The sequence below is a fragment of the Nicotiana sylvestris genome, chromosome 1 (assembly GCF_000393655.2).
Source record: "Nicotiana sylvestris chromosome 1, ASM39365v2, whole genome shotgun sequence".
In the NCBI taxonomy this organism is placed as follows: domain Eukaryota; kingdom Viridiplantae; phylum Streptophyta; class Magnoliopsida; order Solanales; family Solanaceae; genus Nicotiana; species Nicotiana sylvestris.
In genome coordinates, this window is record NC_091057.1 from 181,539,497 (window position 1) to 181,559,627 (window position 20,131).

General features: G+C 35.2%; 2 protein-coding genes across 2 annotated transcripts; one reads left to right on the forward strand and one right to left on the reverse strand.

Annotated features, from left to right (window-relative positions):
• Positions 1 to 336: 336 nt before the first annotated feature.
• On the forward strand, positions 337 to 8,927 carry LOC104225276 (phenylalanine--tRNA ligase alpha subunit, cytoplasmic-like). Its single transcript, XM_009777049.2, has 18 exons — positions 337 to 588; positions 1,029 to 1,151; positions 1,410 to 1,502; positions 2,708 to 2,764; positions 2,933 to 2,988; positions 3,119 to 3,211; positions 3,810 to 3,900; positions 4,020 to 4,057; positions 4,196 to 4,234; positions 4,882 to 4,958; positions 5,028 to 5,112; positions 5,209 to 5,305; positions 5,396 to 5,492; positions 6,927 to 6,998; positions 7,183 to 7,249; positions 7,326 to 7,451; positions 8,510 to 8,564; positions 8,649 to 8,927. Exons 1-18 carry the CDS (start codon positions 346 to 348, stop codon positions 8,700 to 8,702), a joined length of 1,563 nt encoding a protein of 520 aa, XP_009775351.1. The 5' UTR covers positions 337 to 345; the 3' UTR covers positions 8,703 to 8,927.
• A 226-nt stretch (positions 8,928 to 9,153) lies between these two features.
• On the reverse strand, positions 9,154 to 12,802 carry LOC104225286 (transcription termination factor MTERF2, chloroplastic). Its single transcript, XM_009777059.2, has 6 exons — positions 12,000 to 12,802; positions 11,207 to 11,615; positions 10,794 to 11,009; positions 10,430 to 10,537; positions 9,889 to 10,163; positions 9,154 to 9,775 (listed from the first exon to the last, which is right to left on the reverse strand). Exons 1-6 carry the CDS (start codon positions 12,737 to 12,739, stop codon positions 9,460 to 9,462), a joined length of 2,064 nt encoding a protein of 687 aa, XP_009775361.1. The 5' UTR covers positions 12,740 to 12,802; the 3' UTR covers positions 9,154 to 9,459.
• Between the last annotated feature and the right edge of the window lie 7,329 nt (positions 12,803 to 20,131).

Consider the following 20,131-nt stretch of genomic DNA (forward strand, 5'->3'; position numbering starts at 1 on the left):
GAACAAAATAAGAAACAACACATTCAAAAATCAAAACACCCTATTTTAACTTCCGTTAGGTTGCGAGACCCAATTGTAAAAAGGAATATTTCCTCCCGTCTAATTTATGTAACCCTATTTGACTGTGCATTAAGTTTAAGAAAAAATGTAGAATTTTGAAATTTGTGATTCTAAACAAGTCAAAAAGGACCTTTGGGTATTTATGTAATTATAAAAATTTCTCATTAAGGATAAAATGGTAAGTTTAATCTAAAGTGTTATCAAATTTAGAAAGAGCTTATGAAATTTAGGAAGACGCTCTGTTTTTGGAACAAAGAAAAAAAGAAATATTTTAAACTACAACACATGCGGTATCACTTTATAACGCCCACTTCACTGCACAACTGCAGAACTGCTGCTGGGGACAAGGATAGAAAGACAGCAAAACCCTACAGAGACAATATGGCCGAAGACGCCATTCTTGCTTTTCTTCAGAAGAATGATGAGATTTCTGATAGTGGAAAATTCGCCGACGAACATGGCTTCGCTCATGATGAGATTGTCAATGTCATTCGCAGCCTCAATGGATTTAGACTTGTTGATGCTCAGGTGCTTAGTTTTTCTGCCTTTCATATGCATTTTCTTCTTCTTTCAATTTCAATATTTGACGATGTATGCTTAATAATTTCTTTGTTTAGCGGGCATTTATTGCAACAATAACTATGCCTCAATGCCAAACTTGTTGAATTTCTGTTCTGTTTTGGGTCTGATTTATCCCCAGTTCTCAAAATTTTCACTGGCATATTCAAATTTGAATTGAAAAGAGAAATTCCTGTTGATTTAATTATTGTAAAGTTATTAGATAGCTGACATCCCCTGCACCACGGGCAAGTTGAGGAAAAAGTTTATTTTATTGTTTATCCTACACTTTGAATAGAATGAATTAGGTTGTTTTGTGAATTGTCCGTTTATGTATAACATCTCTGTGAAACATCGGGAAATAGCTTTCATGAATGTGAAACATGTTTGAATTTATTGAATGTGTGCAGGATATTAGGAGAGAGAGATGGGTGCTTACTGAAGAGGGGAAGACCTATGCTGCTGTAGGTTCTCCGGAATTTCAGCTTTTCTCAGCAGTACCACCCAAGGGAATTGCACGCGAGGAGTTGCAGGTTATTCTTGGTTTTTAGTTGCTTGTTCATTTTACGTTAAAGAATGGATTACGTTATTTTACTAAGTGATTTTCATGATCCATTTTAAATATCAAACAGAACAGAATTATAACAGACAAAAAACGAAAATTCTAAAAGAAAGAAAAGAAAGGGAAGTTGTAATAATTTAAAGAAAGATTCATGAAACTACATTTTTTTGGTATGTGTGTTCATTGTTTAGTGGAACTCCTCTTGACTAAATGTGATATCTGGATGCAGAAAAAGTTGGATCCTGCAGTTTTTAAAATTGGTTGCCAGCAAGCTATAAAGAACAAGTGGGTGGAGATGGCGAAGACTCATGTTTCAAGGAAGGTACAATAAACAAACACACAAGAGTGTACTTTTCCTCATCCTCCCCTATATTTCTATAATCTCATTATTGTTGTGACTACATTTTGTTTGTTGGAATAAAAACTGTACCTTTGTTCTTGATAAAGAACTGTATCTTGGTTCCAACCCTTGCCCCAAAACAAAAAGTTCCTATCTCTCGGTAGCAAAAGTTTATCCCCTTGTTTGATCTTTCCTTCTTTGTTGCTTGCTCATCTCTCATTCAGAGTAGTGAGTTGTTCGTCTCTGCTTCTCAACCGGTAAACTCGTCCACACTCTTCATTTTCATAGGTAGCAGTAGTGTTGCTCTCTTGCAACTTTAATTTTATTTTCAACCTCACCTGTTGGGATCATATATTGAACCTTTCCACCTCTGCAATAGCTTCTTGTGACTATACATTAATAAAATTACCTTACTTTATCCCAAAAAGATGAATTTCAACCTCACCTCTACTTAAAGTTTTAAACCCCATCATAATCTACTAGAGTTCATCCCCTTGAGCTTGTAATTGCAAAAATGTATCTCTACAATCTTCCTGAAGATTAGGACCCAAGTGGTGCCATTACTTAGCTAAATGATTGGAAGTGTATGTGAGTGCTGCTGACCCTTCCACTAGAAAACATCTTTCTGTAAATGGACTATCCCTTCTGCCCCCCCCCCCCCCCAAAAAAAAAAAAAAAGGAAGAAGAAGAGGGAAGATAAATGGGCTTGTTTCAACTTTCATCTTGTTAAAATGATGAATAACAATTTATCTATTCCTTGGTCCCCTGTGGCGCTTGCTTAGGATGGCCAAATAAACAGGAATTTTACCCCTCATGCCTCACAATGATTACGAAGGCCTGAAAAATATTACTTGCTTAATACCAGTTCTTTTGCGATAATAACGCGCCATTGCTAGCATACATTCAGCGCTATTAAACTGTAGCTCAGTAGCTGTCCCTCAACTTCCCTTGTGGTGGTTCCTGAAATTTTCTATTTCTCCTTCTATGTTTATTCCTCTTTATTGTTTGCCATCTAGATCATCTATAGCACGTTGCTCTTTTGTTTTACTGTTTCTTTCCTTATCTGTTGATTAAGGTCTCTGTGAACTTTAATGCAGAGGCAGCAAGTGAAGTTGACATCTACATGTTCTTCTTTTAATACTTTTTACAGGGATCCACTCTTTAGTCTATTTGTTAACTTCATGTAGGTCCAACATGCTGATGACAAAGTTAAAGATTTGCTCTTGCGGATACAAAATGGCGAGGTATATAAATCTGTATTCAGCGATCATCTTATCCCCAACCTTCACCTTTTACTCGCCCTTCATATTTACTATTGTCTCTCCTCCCGCCCAGCAAGCCAGTTATGGTTTTGTCGCTAGTTGACTATGTCATAGTTAATCAATTTGTCTTTAACAAGCAACGCATTACAGGCTGTCAATCAGGAGGATATTGATGCTCTAAAGCGAAGAAAACTAATAACTCAGCAGTAATTATCTACCCTTCAAATTCCTTTCGCCAGCACTTGATTTTTTACAATTTTCCTAATACGTGGTAAAATGCTGGTTCTTAAGTATGCACTAAAAGGTCCTAACTATGCATTTGATTTTTACAATTAGGGTTTGGAAAGGACACTCAGTAAGAAAAGGTCCTAATTATGCTCCTAAAAGGAAAAGAGCAGCTACTGATCTCACTCGGGAAAACTTACAGAGGTAACTTTCTGACTTATTTTCTCTGGGAAGAATAGATATTATTTGGAAGTTGCTTTTAGTAAATGTTTAATAAATTAACTGATGGAGTTGTTTTTCTCGATGACGGTTGATTTTTGGTTGCTTCTCGAGATAAAAAATGTGTGCCTTGGAACTTGGACTGAATTTTATTTCCTTTTCTTATTTATTTTAGTACAGGTGTCAATAGGAGAGGATTTGCCTCATAAAAAGATGACTAGGTCTCTTCAGTTATGTGTTCAACTCTAGTTAAATTATTGGAAAAACTAGTATTTTTGAATGTGACAGTTTGCAAACCAAAAGCTTCTGAATATGCCTGAATAGGGAATTTGTATCAATTGCCAAGGCTGGGTGGGTGATGGGTCTTGCGCTGAACCCTATTTGCCTTATATAATAGCCCAGTACCCGGCCGGAGCAATAGCCATTTTTTTTGTTTGTATGTAGGTCTAGGCATAGGCTAATTGTACCATGACCTATATAAACCCCAATGCTAATGTAACATATCATAGTTTACTTAAAGAGTGTAAGGTTCCACTTGAGAAAATAAAAATTGTTTTAGTTCTAATTGCTTGTTCCTTTGAAGGGGGGACTGGAAGGAATTGGAATTTAAAGAGTACAACTTCAGTGCTAAAGGTCAGCCAGTTGAAGGTGGCTATCTTCATCCATTGCTCAAGGCATGTTTTTTGGTTCCATTTCTCTTTATTGTTTGTTTAAATTAATTTTGTTCTGTTAACTAACTGAGGCCAGATTGCATTCCCTCATGTGTTAATAAAATTATACCATCTTGTTGCAGGTTAGGCGGCAGATACAAATGGTTTTTCTTAATATGGGGTAGGGCTAAATGACCTTTTTCCCGTGTCTATATGTGGAGGCTGCATATATGCATGAATATGTGTGTGGATGAATGTGTCGATGTATATATATTCAGTTATTTATTTGGGAATTCTTTGTTGTGGACTATGATTGCAGGTTTGAGGAGATGCCAACAAATAATTATGTCGAAAGCAGGTAAGCTATTATCCTCTGTTAGTTTTTTCCTAATACAAGTGAGCCTGTCATAATCGATGGAATAGATAGAATTCCCAAAGAAAAGGGGGTTAGGTGATTTTTCCTTTTGTCCAAATAAATGGAGCCGACTGACATTTTCTTCGCATGGCTCTAGTTAAGAGGTTGATATGTAAATATTTGAATAAAATATCCTACGTTATTCTCAATTAGAAATACTTGTTTTGGCTATTGCATTTTCTTTGCTAAAGTTCCTAGTACATAATGCAGTCTCAAAGTACCTTATCTTTTTCTGCTGTAAAGCATTTGCCAAATACTGGTACTATTTTTTCATTTTTAACATTCATGAGCTTCTGTTGGTGAACAATCAAATTTGTTGAACATAGATGGTAAACTATCGCTACTGAACGCTTATGAGCTTTCAAGCTCAAACTCCTTTAGGAAAAAGACCTTTCAAGCTTAAATTGATGCTAAACCTTAAAGTTCACTTGCCATCTTACGCGATATATCATTTACATGTGATTTTTCTCTGATATATAATTAGTGGTGATTTGTGCACTGTCATTTTCTTCCCTGTAAAAAATTCAAGAATTACTTTTTGTCTTAGGCCAGTAAAGAAGTTACATTAATGTGGCTGATCATGCTTGCAGTTTTTGGAACTTTGATGCACTTTTCCAGCCACAACAGCACCCTGCCCGTGATTCCCATGATACATTCTTTTTGAAAGGTTAGTTTGACTTTACATTTCCACTTCATCTGATACTCTTCTAATGAACTATTTGCTTGACTTTTGTAGTACCTTCCACTACAAAGATGCTTCCAGAAGATTATGTTGAGCGCGTAAAACAAGTTCATGAATCTGGTGGTTACCAATCTAGGGGGTATGTTATAATACTGCCGATCCTGAATTCAGTGTCACCCACGTTGGTCAAGATTTTGACACCCACGTACAGTATTTAATGATGTTTCTTGCTTAGATATGGGTGTGATTGGAAAAGAGAGGAAGCAAACAAGAATCTTTTGCGGACACACACTACTGCTGTTTCGTCAAGAATGTTGTGTGCATTGGCTCAGGTCCGAATCGCTTACCGTATCCAGAATCAATATTTCATGTATATTCTACATAGTGAGGTTTCTAATTATCCGTATGACGTCTTATTGCAGAAGCCGTTCTCCCCGAAGAAATACTATTCTATTGATCGTGTTTTCAGAAATGAAGCAGTTGATAAGACACATCTTGCTGAATTTCACCAGATAGAAGGTTACTTCTAGTTATACAATTTCGTGTTACATCCATATTTTACGGGTTCCTTGATATATATTTTTTCTCCTCTTGCTGTTCTATGGTAGCAAACCTTAAGCTTAGAATAGAGACTGGTCCTTGAAGTGCCTGCAAAACTGATTTATTGTCTATTGGTTGTGTTCCTCATGGTAGAATTATGACGAGCCTTCCTTTAGATACTGTATGATGCATTGCTTGGTTTCTTTCTGTTTTAGGTTGGCAAAGTAGGTCCAGGTATTTCTATCGCTTACCCTGACAGATTGACACCACATTATCAAAGAGCACTACCCCTTCACGTATCACAATTAGGGATGAGTTTGGTTCACAGACTAGTTATACAAATATTATAATGCAAGGATAGTTAGGTGAATAGTAATGTAGGGATTATTATATGGGGAATGATAATACAAGGATTGTTATGTCAATTGTTGAGGGCTTTTGTCTTTAGATATGCTTATACATGTATTTCTTATTCTATTTTTTAATGCATAAAATAATACATAAATTCTCGCATATGTTGTGTTAGTAATGCATGGTTAAGACATACCAAACACTGCATTAGTTATCAATAGTTTTATGCCGAAAACTAGATGTTGTGCTAGTTATGCAAAGCTTAAATTAGCAATGCAGAATGTTATGTCGTAAACCAAAAGTTACACAATCTCCAATAATTCAAAGGCTTTTTGATACTATTTGTTTTGTACTATATATTAGTATGACACCAAAATTTGGTTGTTGTATTTGCATCATAGCTCACAGGTGATAGGTACGACATTGGGGGGATAGAATTTAGGGCTCGACATTTTTTCTTAGTGTGAACTTGTTGAGTTTTTGACATCTTCTGCTCTCAAGAAGAGGATTTCTTTTGGGGGGGGGGGGGGAGTTGGTGCTTCCGTCTAATGTTTGGAAGTTACTGAAGCTATTCTGTCTACCAGCTAAAAGATCTTTCTTTTTTCAATTAGCAAGTCATTTCCCCTTTGTTTTTATTTTTAGATTTCATGTTTATTGTTATATGACTTACTGAGTGACTGTACAGTTGGTCTGCTATCAAACTGAAAGCATATTGATCTCTAACCAAGTTGAGTTTAACACTGGCATTAGCAGAAGCCTGAGTTAGATTTAGTCTACATATTTTTTTCTTGATAAGGTAAAACTTTATTAATAAGCTACCAAGATGGTACAGAAAATTACAAAAAGCAGCCTTTAGTCTACATACTTCTGAAACATGTTTCTGCATCTGTGTAAATCCTGTAGTGTAAATAAGGTCATATCTAGCTATCTTTTCATATTCAAACTTGATACTTTGTGAAACTATGTTGTGTTTGGTAATTGTTCAAGTATGTCTTGTTTTTTATCTGCGTTCTGTTCCTATTAACAGTTGCATGAACTCTTTGTCATTGTTTCTCATTCCAGGCTTAATATGTGACCGTGGACTTACTCTTGGTGACCTGATTGGTGTTCTTCATGACTTCTTTTCTCGTCTAGGTACCAATCAACACTATGCTGTATTCTTGCTTGTGTTCAATTTTTGGTACAGAAATGTCTGCATCAAGTTTTGGGTTTCACACAAAAGATATAGCTTGCAGCAATATCTTGTCCAACTCAATTACATGACTTTTTAACTTTTAGAGGGCTAATTTAACGTTTGTTTTCTTTTTCCTAATTACAGGAATGTCCAAGCTTCGGTTCAAACCTGCTTATAATCCCTATACTGAGCCCAGCATGGAAATTTTCAGGTTTGTAGTAGTATACGTGACGCGAATGCACAAATTTTCAACTCAGCATTAATTTCATTTTCTTTTGTTTTGTCAGCTACCATGAAGGTTTACAGAAATGGATAGAAGTTGGCAATTCTGGTATGTTTAGGCCTGAAATGCTGCTTCCCATGGGGCTTCCAGAAGATGTTCGGGTTATTGCCTGGGGCCTTTCCCTTGAGAGGTACACAAACTGTTAGCAGCATCATGTTCTTATTTATAAATTTTAATTAACTGTGTACTTATATTGCTGAGTGGTGTTGATGGAGTTGTGAGTTGTTTCATGTTTGAACTTATTAATAATTAACCCGTCAGGAAAACTGATAGCTATAGTAAAACAACACTTGCATTCGTTGTTTTCTTTAGTCATATTACCTGAAAGCATTGACTGTAGCAAGAAAGATTGCAAAGTTTAATTTTCTTGGATAACAAGAAATATGTAGTTGGAGAGATTTGTGGCATAACGGAAGTGGGTCCCAAGAGTAAAAGAAGGTGTCAGTTTGGTTTTAATGATACTCAAATTGTTTACTGAAAAAAGGGCAGCCCGGTGCACTAAGCTCCCGTTATGCACGGGGTCGGGGGAAGAGCCGAACTACAAGGGTCTATTGTATGCAACCTTACCCTGCATTTTTACTGAACCTTAGATTATTTACATGTTTAATAAGCAAGTTGGAGAGTTTTGTGGCATAACGGAAGGGGGTCCCAAGAGAAAAAGAAGGTGTCAGTTTGGTTTTAGTGGTACTCAAATTATTTACTGCTGAACACTTCAAAGCCTCAATGACTAAGGTGCTCTCATGCAATGCGTGCAATAGTATCTGAATGCAATTCTTGGCATGATTCGTGCTAGTTGAGGCTTTGGTGTAGTTGCTGCAGTCGTTTGCAGGTCTTGGTGATGTCTTCAGATGGAAAGAGAAGGGGGGGCAGGGAAGAAGGGGGAGAGAGAAAAGGAACAACTACGGGTTGGTAGTTTTATAGTACCCTGATTAGCTGGTCGTAGTTGAGTAATCATGAGGCAGGGTAGATGGTCTCTTTGTTGGTTTGGATAAAAGTTTTCTGCTTGCATGTCGGTTGATCAGTTGACAAGGATGTATCTACAATTTGAAAAACCTGACCGGTGGCGTAAGATCTACTCTTAGTTATGACTTATGCTATACATGCTCTGTTTATATTGCTCATTCCATGTAGATAAACTTATGTCCACATGCTTCATGGAAGCTTATTTTGCTTGTATTCGTGCACCAGGCCTACCATGATTCTCTACGGATATGACAACATCAGAGATCTTTTTGGTCCCAAGGTATAATTGGCAAATAATCAACTATATATTTTGGTATGATTTCTCGGCAATGCCAATGTTTGACCTTCCTGTTGGTTTTTGCAGGTGGATCTAGCTGAACTAAAAAAGAATCCAATATGCCGGCTTGGACTTCAGTAACTCGTACCATTCCCGGCTTGTGGGTCCATTCTAGCACGCGTCGACATTCTTGATTGTTTTGAGATAGATTTTTTCTGCAGGGCCAGCTAGTTGAGGTCATTTTTTGTTTTACAGTGGGACAACTTTCACCGGAATTTATTGTAGATGGACAATTTTCTACATACAGTTGAGATTGTTGATACAAATGTGAAGATTATATTTCAAATGGATGGAAGTTGTATTCAAGTTTGATGCTGTCACTGGATTTTGACTCATTTAATCCCTCATAATACTTGCTTGTACAATCATGAATTTGAACCAGATTAGCAAACTTTGTGCAATCCGAGGTTGCTTTAGATTGCGGGTTAACATATGATAGCTCGCAGATCTACTTCTTGCAAACTCTTTTATGCAGCAAACATATAGTTACTTTTATTTGTTCGTCCAACTATAAGAGTAAAGGCAAAACTGATACAAATAACAGATACAACTAAAAGCTTTGCATTGATGCAGTTCTCTTGGTAAGTAGCACACACGAATTACCTGCAACCTACCTAGATGCAGTGAAAACTTTGTAAGTTTCTAATATTCCAACTTAAATGTCAGGCTTAAATTGTCAGAAGTAGTTAATCTGTTTATCTAGTGATCTTAGATCCAAATCTTTCAAGGGCAGGTGCTGAGGAATATTATCCTATTAAACTACCAAATAGGAAAAAAAAGAAAAAAAAAAGTAAGATTCACAATTTTATGTCACTTTTCTATATACTATTTTCTGATGTTATGCAGAATTCTGAATATGTGCAGTAGGTAAATCTTTGTAATAAGATGAGAGATCTGTGTTTTCTTCTAGTATCTCAGCTGTTTGAAAATCAAAAGGCGACTTTTCGATGGAGCAATCAATTTGAGTATCTGCCTCCTTATCATATATGAGGCCGGATTCAAATCTTAAGCGTCTTTCAACAGCAGCCTGAACCCTCTGTTTAAATTCATCATCTGTGCTTGCCAACATATACCGAAGCTTGAAGTTTATACGATTCTCCACCATAATCTTGTGTCTAGGAACTATTCTTTCGTCGAGTGAATAGCTGAAAAACCTGCAAAATAGATGTCACTTTCAGCAGAATAACGGAATATCATACTGCACTTTATCGTTAAAAAAAAAAACAAAGTTGGAAGGACACTTCTGTTGATGGCATATGCCAAATACCTTGGGAATTCAATAAGATCCTGCAAAGGCCGAACCATCATCCTTCGCAAATAACGATACTTGGGGCGAAGGATGTCTATATTGTATGTTAGCAGCATGGGAAAATCAGCAACCATTTCACCTAATTGTCTGAGAGTTATACCCAGGGAAAGAAAATACTTCACATTGTGATCCAATTTATTGGCAATGCTGCATCCTAGAAGCTCTGGTCCTAGAGCTATCACCTTTCCAATATTTTTCTGGGAGACACCAGCTTTTGTCAAAAGGAATATGACCTATAAGATAGCGAATCCAATATCAGTTGTGCTCCGACTCTTTAAGTAGGAGGCAGCCCGTAAACAATGTAACCAACAACACAACATTAACGAGATAGAATTGTATAGTCACTCTGATTTGATTCCTAAATCACGGCTTAGGTTCTTCATGTGATCCATTATAAGCATGGCACTATCACCAAATATTTACTAGAACGACAGAGGGCCAACATTGTTTAGACAATTCAGATGAAATATAAACAGTCAGAAAAGGGAAATGAACGGACCACTGGGCGTATCTTCTTGTAGAGGCTGAAAGTGAGTAACCTGGGAAACCTGACTAGCACATTGCCAATAGCATCTTGTTGGACACCTATGTCTCGTAAGAATTGAACCTTCAGCAATTGAGAAGGTAAGTCATTAGCAAGGAAAACAAAAAGGGAAAGGAGATATCTTAAAGCAAAAAAGAAATTCTAGTTATATCGTTCTGATTCGAACGGATAAAATGCACTGCAGAAGTTTGAGTTGTCAACAAAAACTTCAAATTATTGCGAAAAGACCGAGTTGCCTCATAGATTGAGGTTTAAGTACTTGTATGTTGATGGCCCAACACCTAATGTAGTTTCACACAAGCCAAAAGTAATAATATACCTTAGTGACAATGGTGTTCTCGAAATCAACACAGAATAGCACCGGTCTGGTAACTAGAATTCTTCTCATACCGTCTTTTGAAATCCCTAGGTAATAAAAGTACTTGACAAGAGGCTTGAACTTTTCTTCAATACCACAACCCATCAAATGCGGTTTAAAAGCTAATAATCTTCCAACATCTTCATTGCTGAGGCCAAACTCCTTAAGATATGCAACCTGAATGTATAGTCATGTTTCACCAAGAAAAAATTGGAATATAAGCTTTCAGTCTAAAATTTAAATCACCAAAGTGACATGCCGTAGACATTAACTAGATGATTCTTCAGTTCATTTTACACCACAAAAGGGAAAAACAACACAAGAGAGCACATATATCTAACGAATATTATGAGGAAATGAGTTAAAGTAGACACCTTTTGGTTCATCTCTTCCATAGAGAAGTAGCCAAGCACCTTAGGATAATCAAAAACCATTGTTCCAAAATCCTTCTTATCCATTCCCATATCAAAATAGAACTGTGTACGACACTCTAGTTCTTCGGTGGTGAAGGACAAAATTTCAGGACATCGGCCTACAATATATCCTATCCAATCTCTCTTCACTCCCTTGTTCTCCAAATACTCGACGATCTCATCCAATTCTTCCAAGCTCCGACCTAATACATTCTCCTTAGCTCTAATCATTACAAGCCCAATAAATCTTCCCTTCACATGAATCGACTTCAACCACTCAGCCAAACGTCTTATGGATTCAAGATCTCCTCTGGACTTGCAAATGAGGTTCGCAATTTGCGGATATGACAATGCATTGTGTTTCAACCACCTGCAAGATATGTAGGAGTAGTTTGATTCACACACTAGTTATGCAATGTTTGTAATACATGGATCCTTACACGGTAAATAATGCATGAAATTGCTATTTGATGAATAATAATACATGAATTGTCATACAGAGATTGTGATACTTAAGTGAAGAAACTAACCTTTCCTAATATTCTCATGACACATGTTCTTATTCTATATTCTATCCCTAGTTATATATAGATTCTTGTAACGTAAAACAGAAGTTGTATTAGTACTGCAGAGGTTTATACCAGACACCAAACGTCGTATTTACGATGCAAATAATGCAAGGATTAGTTTTTATTATTGAACTCAATGAGCAAAATGTGTGAAGTCAAAATTCAATGTGCATAATCTGTTGTACCTCACAATTGGCACGATGCCAGACTCATCTATGAAGGCTCTAGCACGAACATTGAACGACGAATCCAAGAACTCAGGCATTTGTTTCATAGAAGCAGCTTGAATCATCACATAATCTATAAAATCATCCAAATATGAAACCAAATTGGTCGAATATGTAATCCCAAATCTGCCTTTTCTCATTGCTTCTTTAAAAATCTCAACTGTCACTTTCCTCCTTATCTCAAGTGCCTTAATTAACATCTCATCATCATCATCATCATCATTAAAGCGACTTCCTTTTTTAGGATCAAACAAAGAGTAGATATTTGATTGAACATAAATAGAACCTGGAAACTGAGGGGTTCTTTTCCTTATTAATGACATTTCTAGAACCTTCTCTTTATCTTCTTCTAGTACAGCACATTCTTGTTTCTCCGGTTCAGCTGAACCGGGAACCGGTTCCTGGTATGCTTCCGGTTTATTATCATTTGATGAGAGGTAACGGAGGAGTAAAGCTGAGGATTTTGAATTGTGTTTTCGAGTGACACCCTTTTCATTATTTAAGGTAGTGGTGGTGTTGGTATCAGATTCTTGGTTTTTAAGGTGGTGGGGTTGCTGGTTGGGGTGGTGGGTGGAAAAAATGGGAAAAAGACGATGTTTTTTTGGAGAGAAGTGTATAATGGTGTGTAGAGTAGTTTGATGTTGTTTTATGGATTGTGGAGTGAAAGAGAAATGATGGTGATGAAGCTCACAAAGCATCTTCAATGGAGGAAATTCGAATTTGGATAAAGCTCTGTAAATATCTCGTTATAGTTCTAAGCTAAGCTAATACTAGTAGTAGTGAAAAGAAGAAGGGGTTTTGATTTTTCACTAAAACCCAAGAAGTTAGTCAAAACTATACTTGAGTACGAGAAACCAATATAATTTGCACTTGGAACCATTAGGCTTTTCAAATTATTCCCTTAATAATTATGCGATTTAATATTTTTTTACTATGAAGAAACGAGTATTTACCACTTTACCAACCATATACTAGTATTTCCACTGGATGCATTTGAAACAAAATTACTTTCTCCATTTCATAGGATACTTAACATGCCATGCAGTTTTTATGGCTATAAGAGCATATTAATAAGATTAAAATTAAATAAAAAATTTAAAGTTACGACTTTTCTAATATAAAAATATGTTATTCCCTTTTTAAAAAATAAAAAAAGTACAACACAAAATAAAACAAAATGATTAAGATGCTAAAACCAATTATTGAATATAAATAGTATATATGTGGTAGTGTAAATTTTATTTCGTTGTACATTATATTCCAATATTCTCGAATTAGACTAGCAAAATCATATGATCTGTTTTAGTTGTAGTTGGTGAAATTATTAATTATTAAATTAAAGGGAGTATTAAGTTTTTGACAACTAAATACTTTTTATTTAGGTGTACTATTACATATTCACTTTATAATTTATACTACATAATCACTTTATAATTTATACTACATAAATGGCCAAAAATGCCCATCACGTAGTGAAAATGGATCACAAATGCCCTCAATTAACCTTTTGGTCTAAAAATACTCTTAGCGTTTTATTTTTAACTTACATATACCCTTGAAACTAACAAAACATGAATGATAAATTTTGACCTTTTAAAATATTCATGTGGCATTTTTAAGCTTGCCACGTGTATTTCTTATAAATAAAATTAAAATCCACCCATAATCTTATAACCCAACTCATCTGAGTCCCTATCATCCACCCATTTTATTATACTTGGATTCATTTTTTATCATCAAAAATACTCAATAGTATTCTTGCCAACTCAAACACAAAAAAGAATTTTTTTGATCCTTTTAGTAAATTCTTAATTTTTTGGCAAAATACATAAGCTAGCACCTTAACTATGAACCAAATCTCTGTTATATACTTTTTGTGGACGAAAATAACTTTACACACTCAACATTTCCAGAGTATATCTAATACACACTACTTTTGCTACGTGGCACGCGCGTGTTTAACAAAAATTATAAGCGCGTTAAACTGTAGAAATTTTTATCCCAATTCTTACTTAGAGGACACGTGTTAAAATTTTAAATTTTTGCTTTTTAAAATTATTTTGTTTCCCTTCACTTTAACTCACCCCTCCGTGTTCTTCTTCCCCAGAATCCCGCCCCTATCAATTTGTTGTTGACCTTCCTCCTTTCCCATTTTCATCTTCTTCCCCACCCCTTTTCCACCATCTTCTCTGTCCACTATTTTAAGAATAACAATAATATAAAAGGGCTTTGGAAGAAATTGATAAAGAAAGTTAAAAGAAATCTATATCTAAGAGAATTCTATAGATATGGGTTTGAATCATAATTAAGTAGTAACAAATTAAGAACACAAATTTAATGTGGTAGAATATTAATTTGGTGTTGAGGGATATTAGAGATGAGCCAAAAGATGCCGAGAATTAACTGATTTTATTTGTTATTTACATGCCATTTTTATAAAGTTGTTGTTTGTTGCTTGCGCTTTCATCACTTTGGTTGCTTATTTGCACTGAATAATGCCACAGATTCTGGCCATAATCAACTGTCAAAACACCTAGTCTTTTATTTTATCGGAGAAGATGACCGTGAATCGAGCAACCATGGATTTGGCCATAACTAACTTTAATGGAGTTTTGAGATGCCTTTAGATTTGAATCTGGACTCACAAACTCGTGATTAATGTACTTGAGTTCCTAATTTTGCTTTATAATTGAAAGGTGATAGTTGTGGATTTTTTATGGTGTCGGCGTCAATGGAGATTCGGTGCAGAAGAGAAAGGGATGGAAGGGAGAATAGTTTAGGGGTATATTTGTAATTTTACATTAATTTATTTCATTTCAAAATTAATGACACGTGGTACTATATTATTGGTGCACACACCTCTTTTTCTGAGATGCTTAAATATAAAAGTAGTGTGTATTGGATACACTCTGAAAAGGTTGAATGTGTAAAGTTATTTTCGTCCACAAAAAGTGTGTAGCTGTGAGCACCTAAGTTTTGACAATATTTAATTTTTTTAGTCACTTCTTCTATGTAAATATTTTAGGGGGTTTTAACATACAAATTTTTAGCTTTGTTATACTTTTTATTATAGGTTAAAAATACAAAATTTTAGAAGGTAATTATTACTATTAATATTATTTTATTTTTATTCTTATTATTAAATAATAATAAAAAATCCGAAAAATATTATTTTTTTTTAAAATTTTCGGGAGAGATTTAAAAAAATAAGAAAAAGGGAAGTATGGAATTAAAAAAAAGAAGTAAAAGTAGGTGGAATTCTCTTTTAAAAAAAGTGAAAAAAGTGAAAAATTTAAAAAATAAAAGTAAAGTTTTGTGGAAATTTTTAAAAATAAAAAGTAAAAGAAAGTTGGAATTAAAAAATAATATAAAGGTAGCTGAAAATTTTAAAAAAATTAAATTAAAATAAAGTAGAATTTTTTAAAGAAAAGTAAAAGAAAGTGAATTATTTTTTTAAGAAAAGTAAAATAAGTGGAATTCTCTTTTAAAAAAGTAAAAAAAAGTGGGATTTTAAATAAGATAAAAGTAATTAAAGTTGGAATTTAAAAAATAAAAGTAAAGAAAGGTGGTAATTCTTCTTATAAAAAAAGAAAAGCAAAATGTAAGTGAGATTTCTTTTAAATAAAAAAATTAAACAATTAAAAAAAATCTGAATTTTTTTGAAAATTCTCCTATAAATAGAAGAGAAATATTTGAAGAAAAGAAGAGAAGAGAGGAGGGAAGAATATTGAGAGAAAACAAATTTTCTTCTTCTATGCTAAAGAGAATTTCTACTAGTTTTATTCTTTCTACCTATTTCTTTCAACAACAAAAAAACATATAGCCATTCATTACCTTGTTTTAAAAAAATACCTCAAAAACAGGAGCTAAATCACACCAAAAATCAAATCAAAAAGCTTCAAACTCAATTTAAAAGATAGCCCAAAATACTAGCCCGAAGTGGTCGAAGTCGAGTTCGGTTCGAAAGGTTTCCGCTCGTTGTCTCTGATTGTGGTTCATTTGCACATTAAATTTGATGGTTGTTTGCTGCATATGTATTGCATAAGATCTTCATCTATAAAAGGTTCATTCTTTTCTTAACCAATGTTTCCATTATTTTTCTTTCACCGTATTTCCTTTTGATTTGTATATTATATTTTGGTTATCTACCAACTTGAAAGATATGAACAAAAAAAATGAAGGAAGAGCATCAAGAAATAGAATTCATGAAAGACAGAATGAGTTTCTTCAATGAGATTGTAGTTCATAGGGAAAGATAGGAAAATGTATTCAAAATGGAGAGAGAACGATGTAATAGCTTGGATCCAAATTAAAGGATGTTAAGTCAATAGCAAATTTGATACCGACATGGGTGATTAGGTCCATAATAACTCAAATCATATATTTCTTCAATAATAATTCCATATTCATAAATCATGACCTTGCAATAATCTCAAAGTAGTTTTAGGAAGAAACATAATCATGAATATTTGTAGTTTGCTTTAAATTGAATACAATCCTTTTAGAATAATCGAGGCGCGCCATGCCAAATAAAATCTCAAAACTCATGGCCCTCATTTAATTAATTTTAATCCTTAGAAATCGAGGCGTGCCATTTAGTTGAATTTTCCATGGCCCTTGCAAACTTGAAAGTGCGTAGTTACTTTAGGCACGCTATTTTTTTTTTACAAAAATTAATTTCTTAAACTCGGGTGTGCATTTTATGTGACCCAAATCTAAATCTCAACAACGTTAGATAAAATGTGTCGTGGACCGCGGGTGCATTTCATGTGACGTGGTTCAATACGTGTTTTATATGACGTTGAATTTTTCCAAAAAAAATTAATTAAAAGCGGCTAATAAGTTAAAAATATACCATAGGTTGAAACATGTTTTAAAAATCAGATAATAGGCCAATTGTAATAGTTTAAGCGACCGTGCTAGAACCACGGAATCCGAGAATGCCTAACACCTTCTCCCGGGTTAACAGAATTCCCTACTCAGAATTTCTGGTTCGCAGACTTCAAAAGGAAAGTCGAAATTTCCTCGATTTGGGATTTAAAATAAATCGGTGACTTGGGACACCAAATAAACTATCCCAAGTGGCGACTCTGAATTGAATAATTAATCCCATTTCGAATAATGTCACTTAAATTGGAAAAACTCCCTTATATACCTTCGGGTGTGTAAAAAGGAGGTGTGACAGCTCTGGCGACTCCGCTGGGGATCCAAACCCAAAACTTCGGTTCAGGGTTCAAGAATTCGAGCTTAAAATAACTGTTATAGTTGGCTTGTTTTATCTGATTTTTACATGTTGAGCCTAATGTGCTAAATGCCGCTTTTACCGCTTTGATATTGTTTGGACTGTATATAAATTGCTACGAAACCCTCCTCTCTCAGAGTCTTCTAAATCATCTGGGAAGTGTGCACTTTGTGTGACTTCTTTTTTGTTAGAGTCTTATCCCAATTTTAGAACGAGATTCGGACAAGTTGCAAAGCCGGTGAAGCTTATGTATTCCTGGTACGCTGCCCCCCCCCCCCGGCTCCAGCTGTCCGCTCGGGTAAGCCAGGTATAGAACAATAAACCCAGGTTTTTAAACCTAGTATAACAAGCCTCATGCCGGATCCCTAGTAGGAACATTTGTTTGCATCATGTGCATTTGACCTTGGAGACTCAACACAGGGGTTGGGTCTGTCTAGGACAGGTGTACCCAAATGAAAAAGACCATCTTGATGCATCTTACATGCTACTTGCGCATCTGTTTGTTTCGGCTTGCATGTTGATCGGCTTCTAGAACAGAGGAAGAAAATCAAAAAATCAAAAAAAATAAAATAAATAATAATAATATAGGAGTGAGAGGCAGGTATTTAGAAAATTCTGAAACTCTGCCGAAATTCCGGAAAAAAAAAGTCATCTCCAAATGAGCCAAAGTTTTCGACTGCCATGTTCTGTCAAAACTGGCGAACTACGCGGGTCTGATTCTCACTGGATGTGAGATACGTAGGCAAACCTCATCGGTTCCGACCCATAATTTAAAAAAAAAAAAATCCAAAAATATTTTCCTTTACTTCCTCTCTAGAAAAGTCTTTTTTTAGACTCCAATTTCAAAAAATCCAAAAAAAATAATATTTTCCATTACTTGCTTCTTTAGAAACTAATTGTTTATTTAAAAATAATATATACAAAATTATTTTCTTTTACTGCTTCTTTAGACCCTATTTGTTTTAAAAAAAATATACATATACAAAAATATTTTCTTTTAATTTCTTCCAAAAATCCAAAAATATTTTCATTCTTCTTTCAAAATTGAAAAGAAAATTCAAAATTTAAAAATATTTCATTTTTAGAAGCATTTCTTTCATAAATTCAAAATAAAATTCCAAAAATATTTTTATTTCTTCTTTAGAAGTTTTTTGTATCGAAATTCCAAAAAAAAAAACAATAAAAGTCTAAATTAAAAAAAAAATCTTTCTTCTTTCGAAATTCCCAAAAAATAAATATATATATTTTGAAATCAAAAATATTTTCTTTCTTCTTTATAAGTCTTTCTTGCGGAAATTAAAATATTCCAAAAAAAAAAACCCAAAAAGACCAATTTTTTTTTTGTTTTGATTGTAAATAAGTAAGGTGATGTCATTTTTGTCTAAAATAGTTGAATGTCCCTAAAAAGGCGCCGGAAAGCCGTTTTTGCAAGAACAACCACCTTAAGTAGTTTTTTTTAAGGTTTTGGCCATTTAGCAAACACAACGTTAAAATCTTCTTCCCCCAAGTGCTGAAAGGCCGTATTTGCAAAGCCGGTTTTTTTATGAAAATTTAAAAATAAAATAAAATAGTGATAACCTTTTCTTGAGTCAAAATGAGTCATAACCTTTTAAATTAAATCACCCTAATAAATGTGCAGGATGAGCACAGATGAAAATGAACCCTTCGCAGCTCTTGAAGAGATCCCCTTACAGCTCCATATGTGCTGGAATGACCCAGGAAAAGGTAGCCGAGGAACTGTGATAAAAGTTTTGGGTGGTCTTGTCGGACTTTTGAACATCAAGCCAAGATTGGACGTGATTGAAGCCTTGATACCTTTTTGGGATCCGACTCGCAATGTGTTTCGCTTTTTTGATTTTGAGCTCACACCCACGCTAGAGGAAATTGCGGGTTACGACGGCCTTAGCGGAAACTTTAGAAGTCGGTACCCGGTGTTACCGAGACCAGTATCTCCTCACAAGTTTCTGGATATGTTGAGTATTAGCCGGGATATTCAGGATGAGAATTTATCTGAAGGGTTTTGCACTTTCCAATTCCTGTACCAACGCTATAGCAATCCCCAAGGTTTCGAAGCACCGAATACTGGTCTGACCCATGCCGGAAATAAAGATAAATGGGAGGCAAGGCGGGGTTTAGTTTTTATAGTAGCATTCTTGGGTGTTATAATATGTCCGCGAAAAGACGACAACATAGAATTGGGCCTCGTTGGAATGGTTGATGTCACAATCAAGAAAGCTAATGGCACTTTGGTTCCCCTGATCTTATCTGAGATTTACCGAGCTTTGACCATCTGTCGAGAAGGGGGAAATTCTTCCAAGGCTGCAACTTACTACTACAATTGTGGATACTGGAACATCTCTGCCACCGTGTCGGGTATATGAACTACGGCATGACCGGTTTGGATTGCATCAAAGAATTTGAAAGCCGAGTGGTGGGGGTTGAATTTCCAGAGGGTACCGAAGCTTGGTTTGCATACTTGAGTTCTTTAACTTCGGATAAAATTGAGTGGACGTTCGGATGACTCACTGCCACCGAAGTCGTATACATGTTAGCTAAAGTGTGCTACTTTCTCCTAATGGGAATCCGGAGCATCCAACCATATACTCCTCACAGGGTTTTGCGCCAACTGGGAAGATTTCAAACCGTACCCCATGACGAAGATTTGAGTGTACATGTCGTCGAATTGGGCCCAAAGGCTGTATTTCTAGAAGGAAGAGTTCGCCAAGTTTGGAATGAGTGCAGATTTCTCGAACCCAAGACTATGGTGCGGGATCTAGCTAGAGGTGAGGTGGGCCCCAATTATATAGTTTGGTTTGGCAAAAGGTTCCAAATTCCTCGAGAGCCCGAG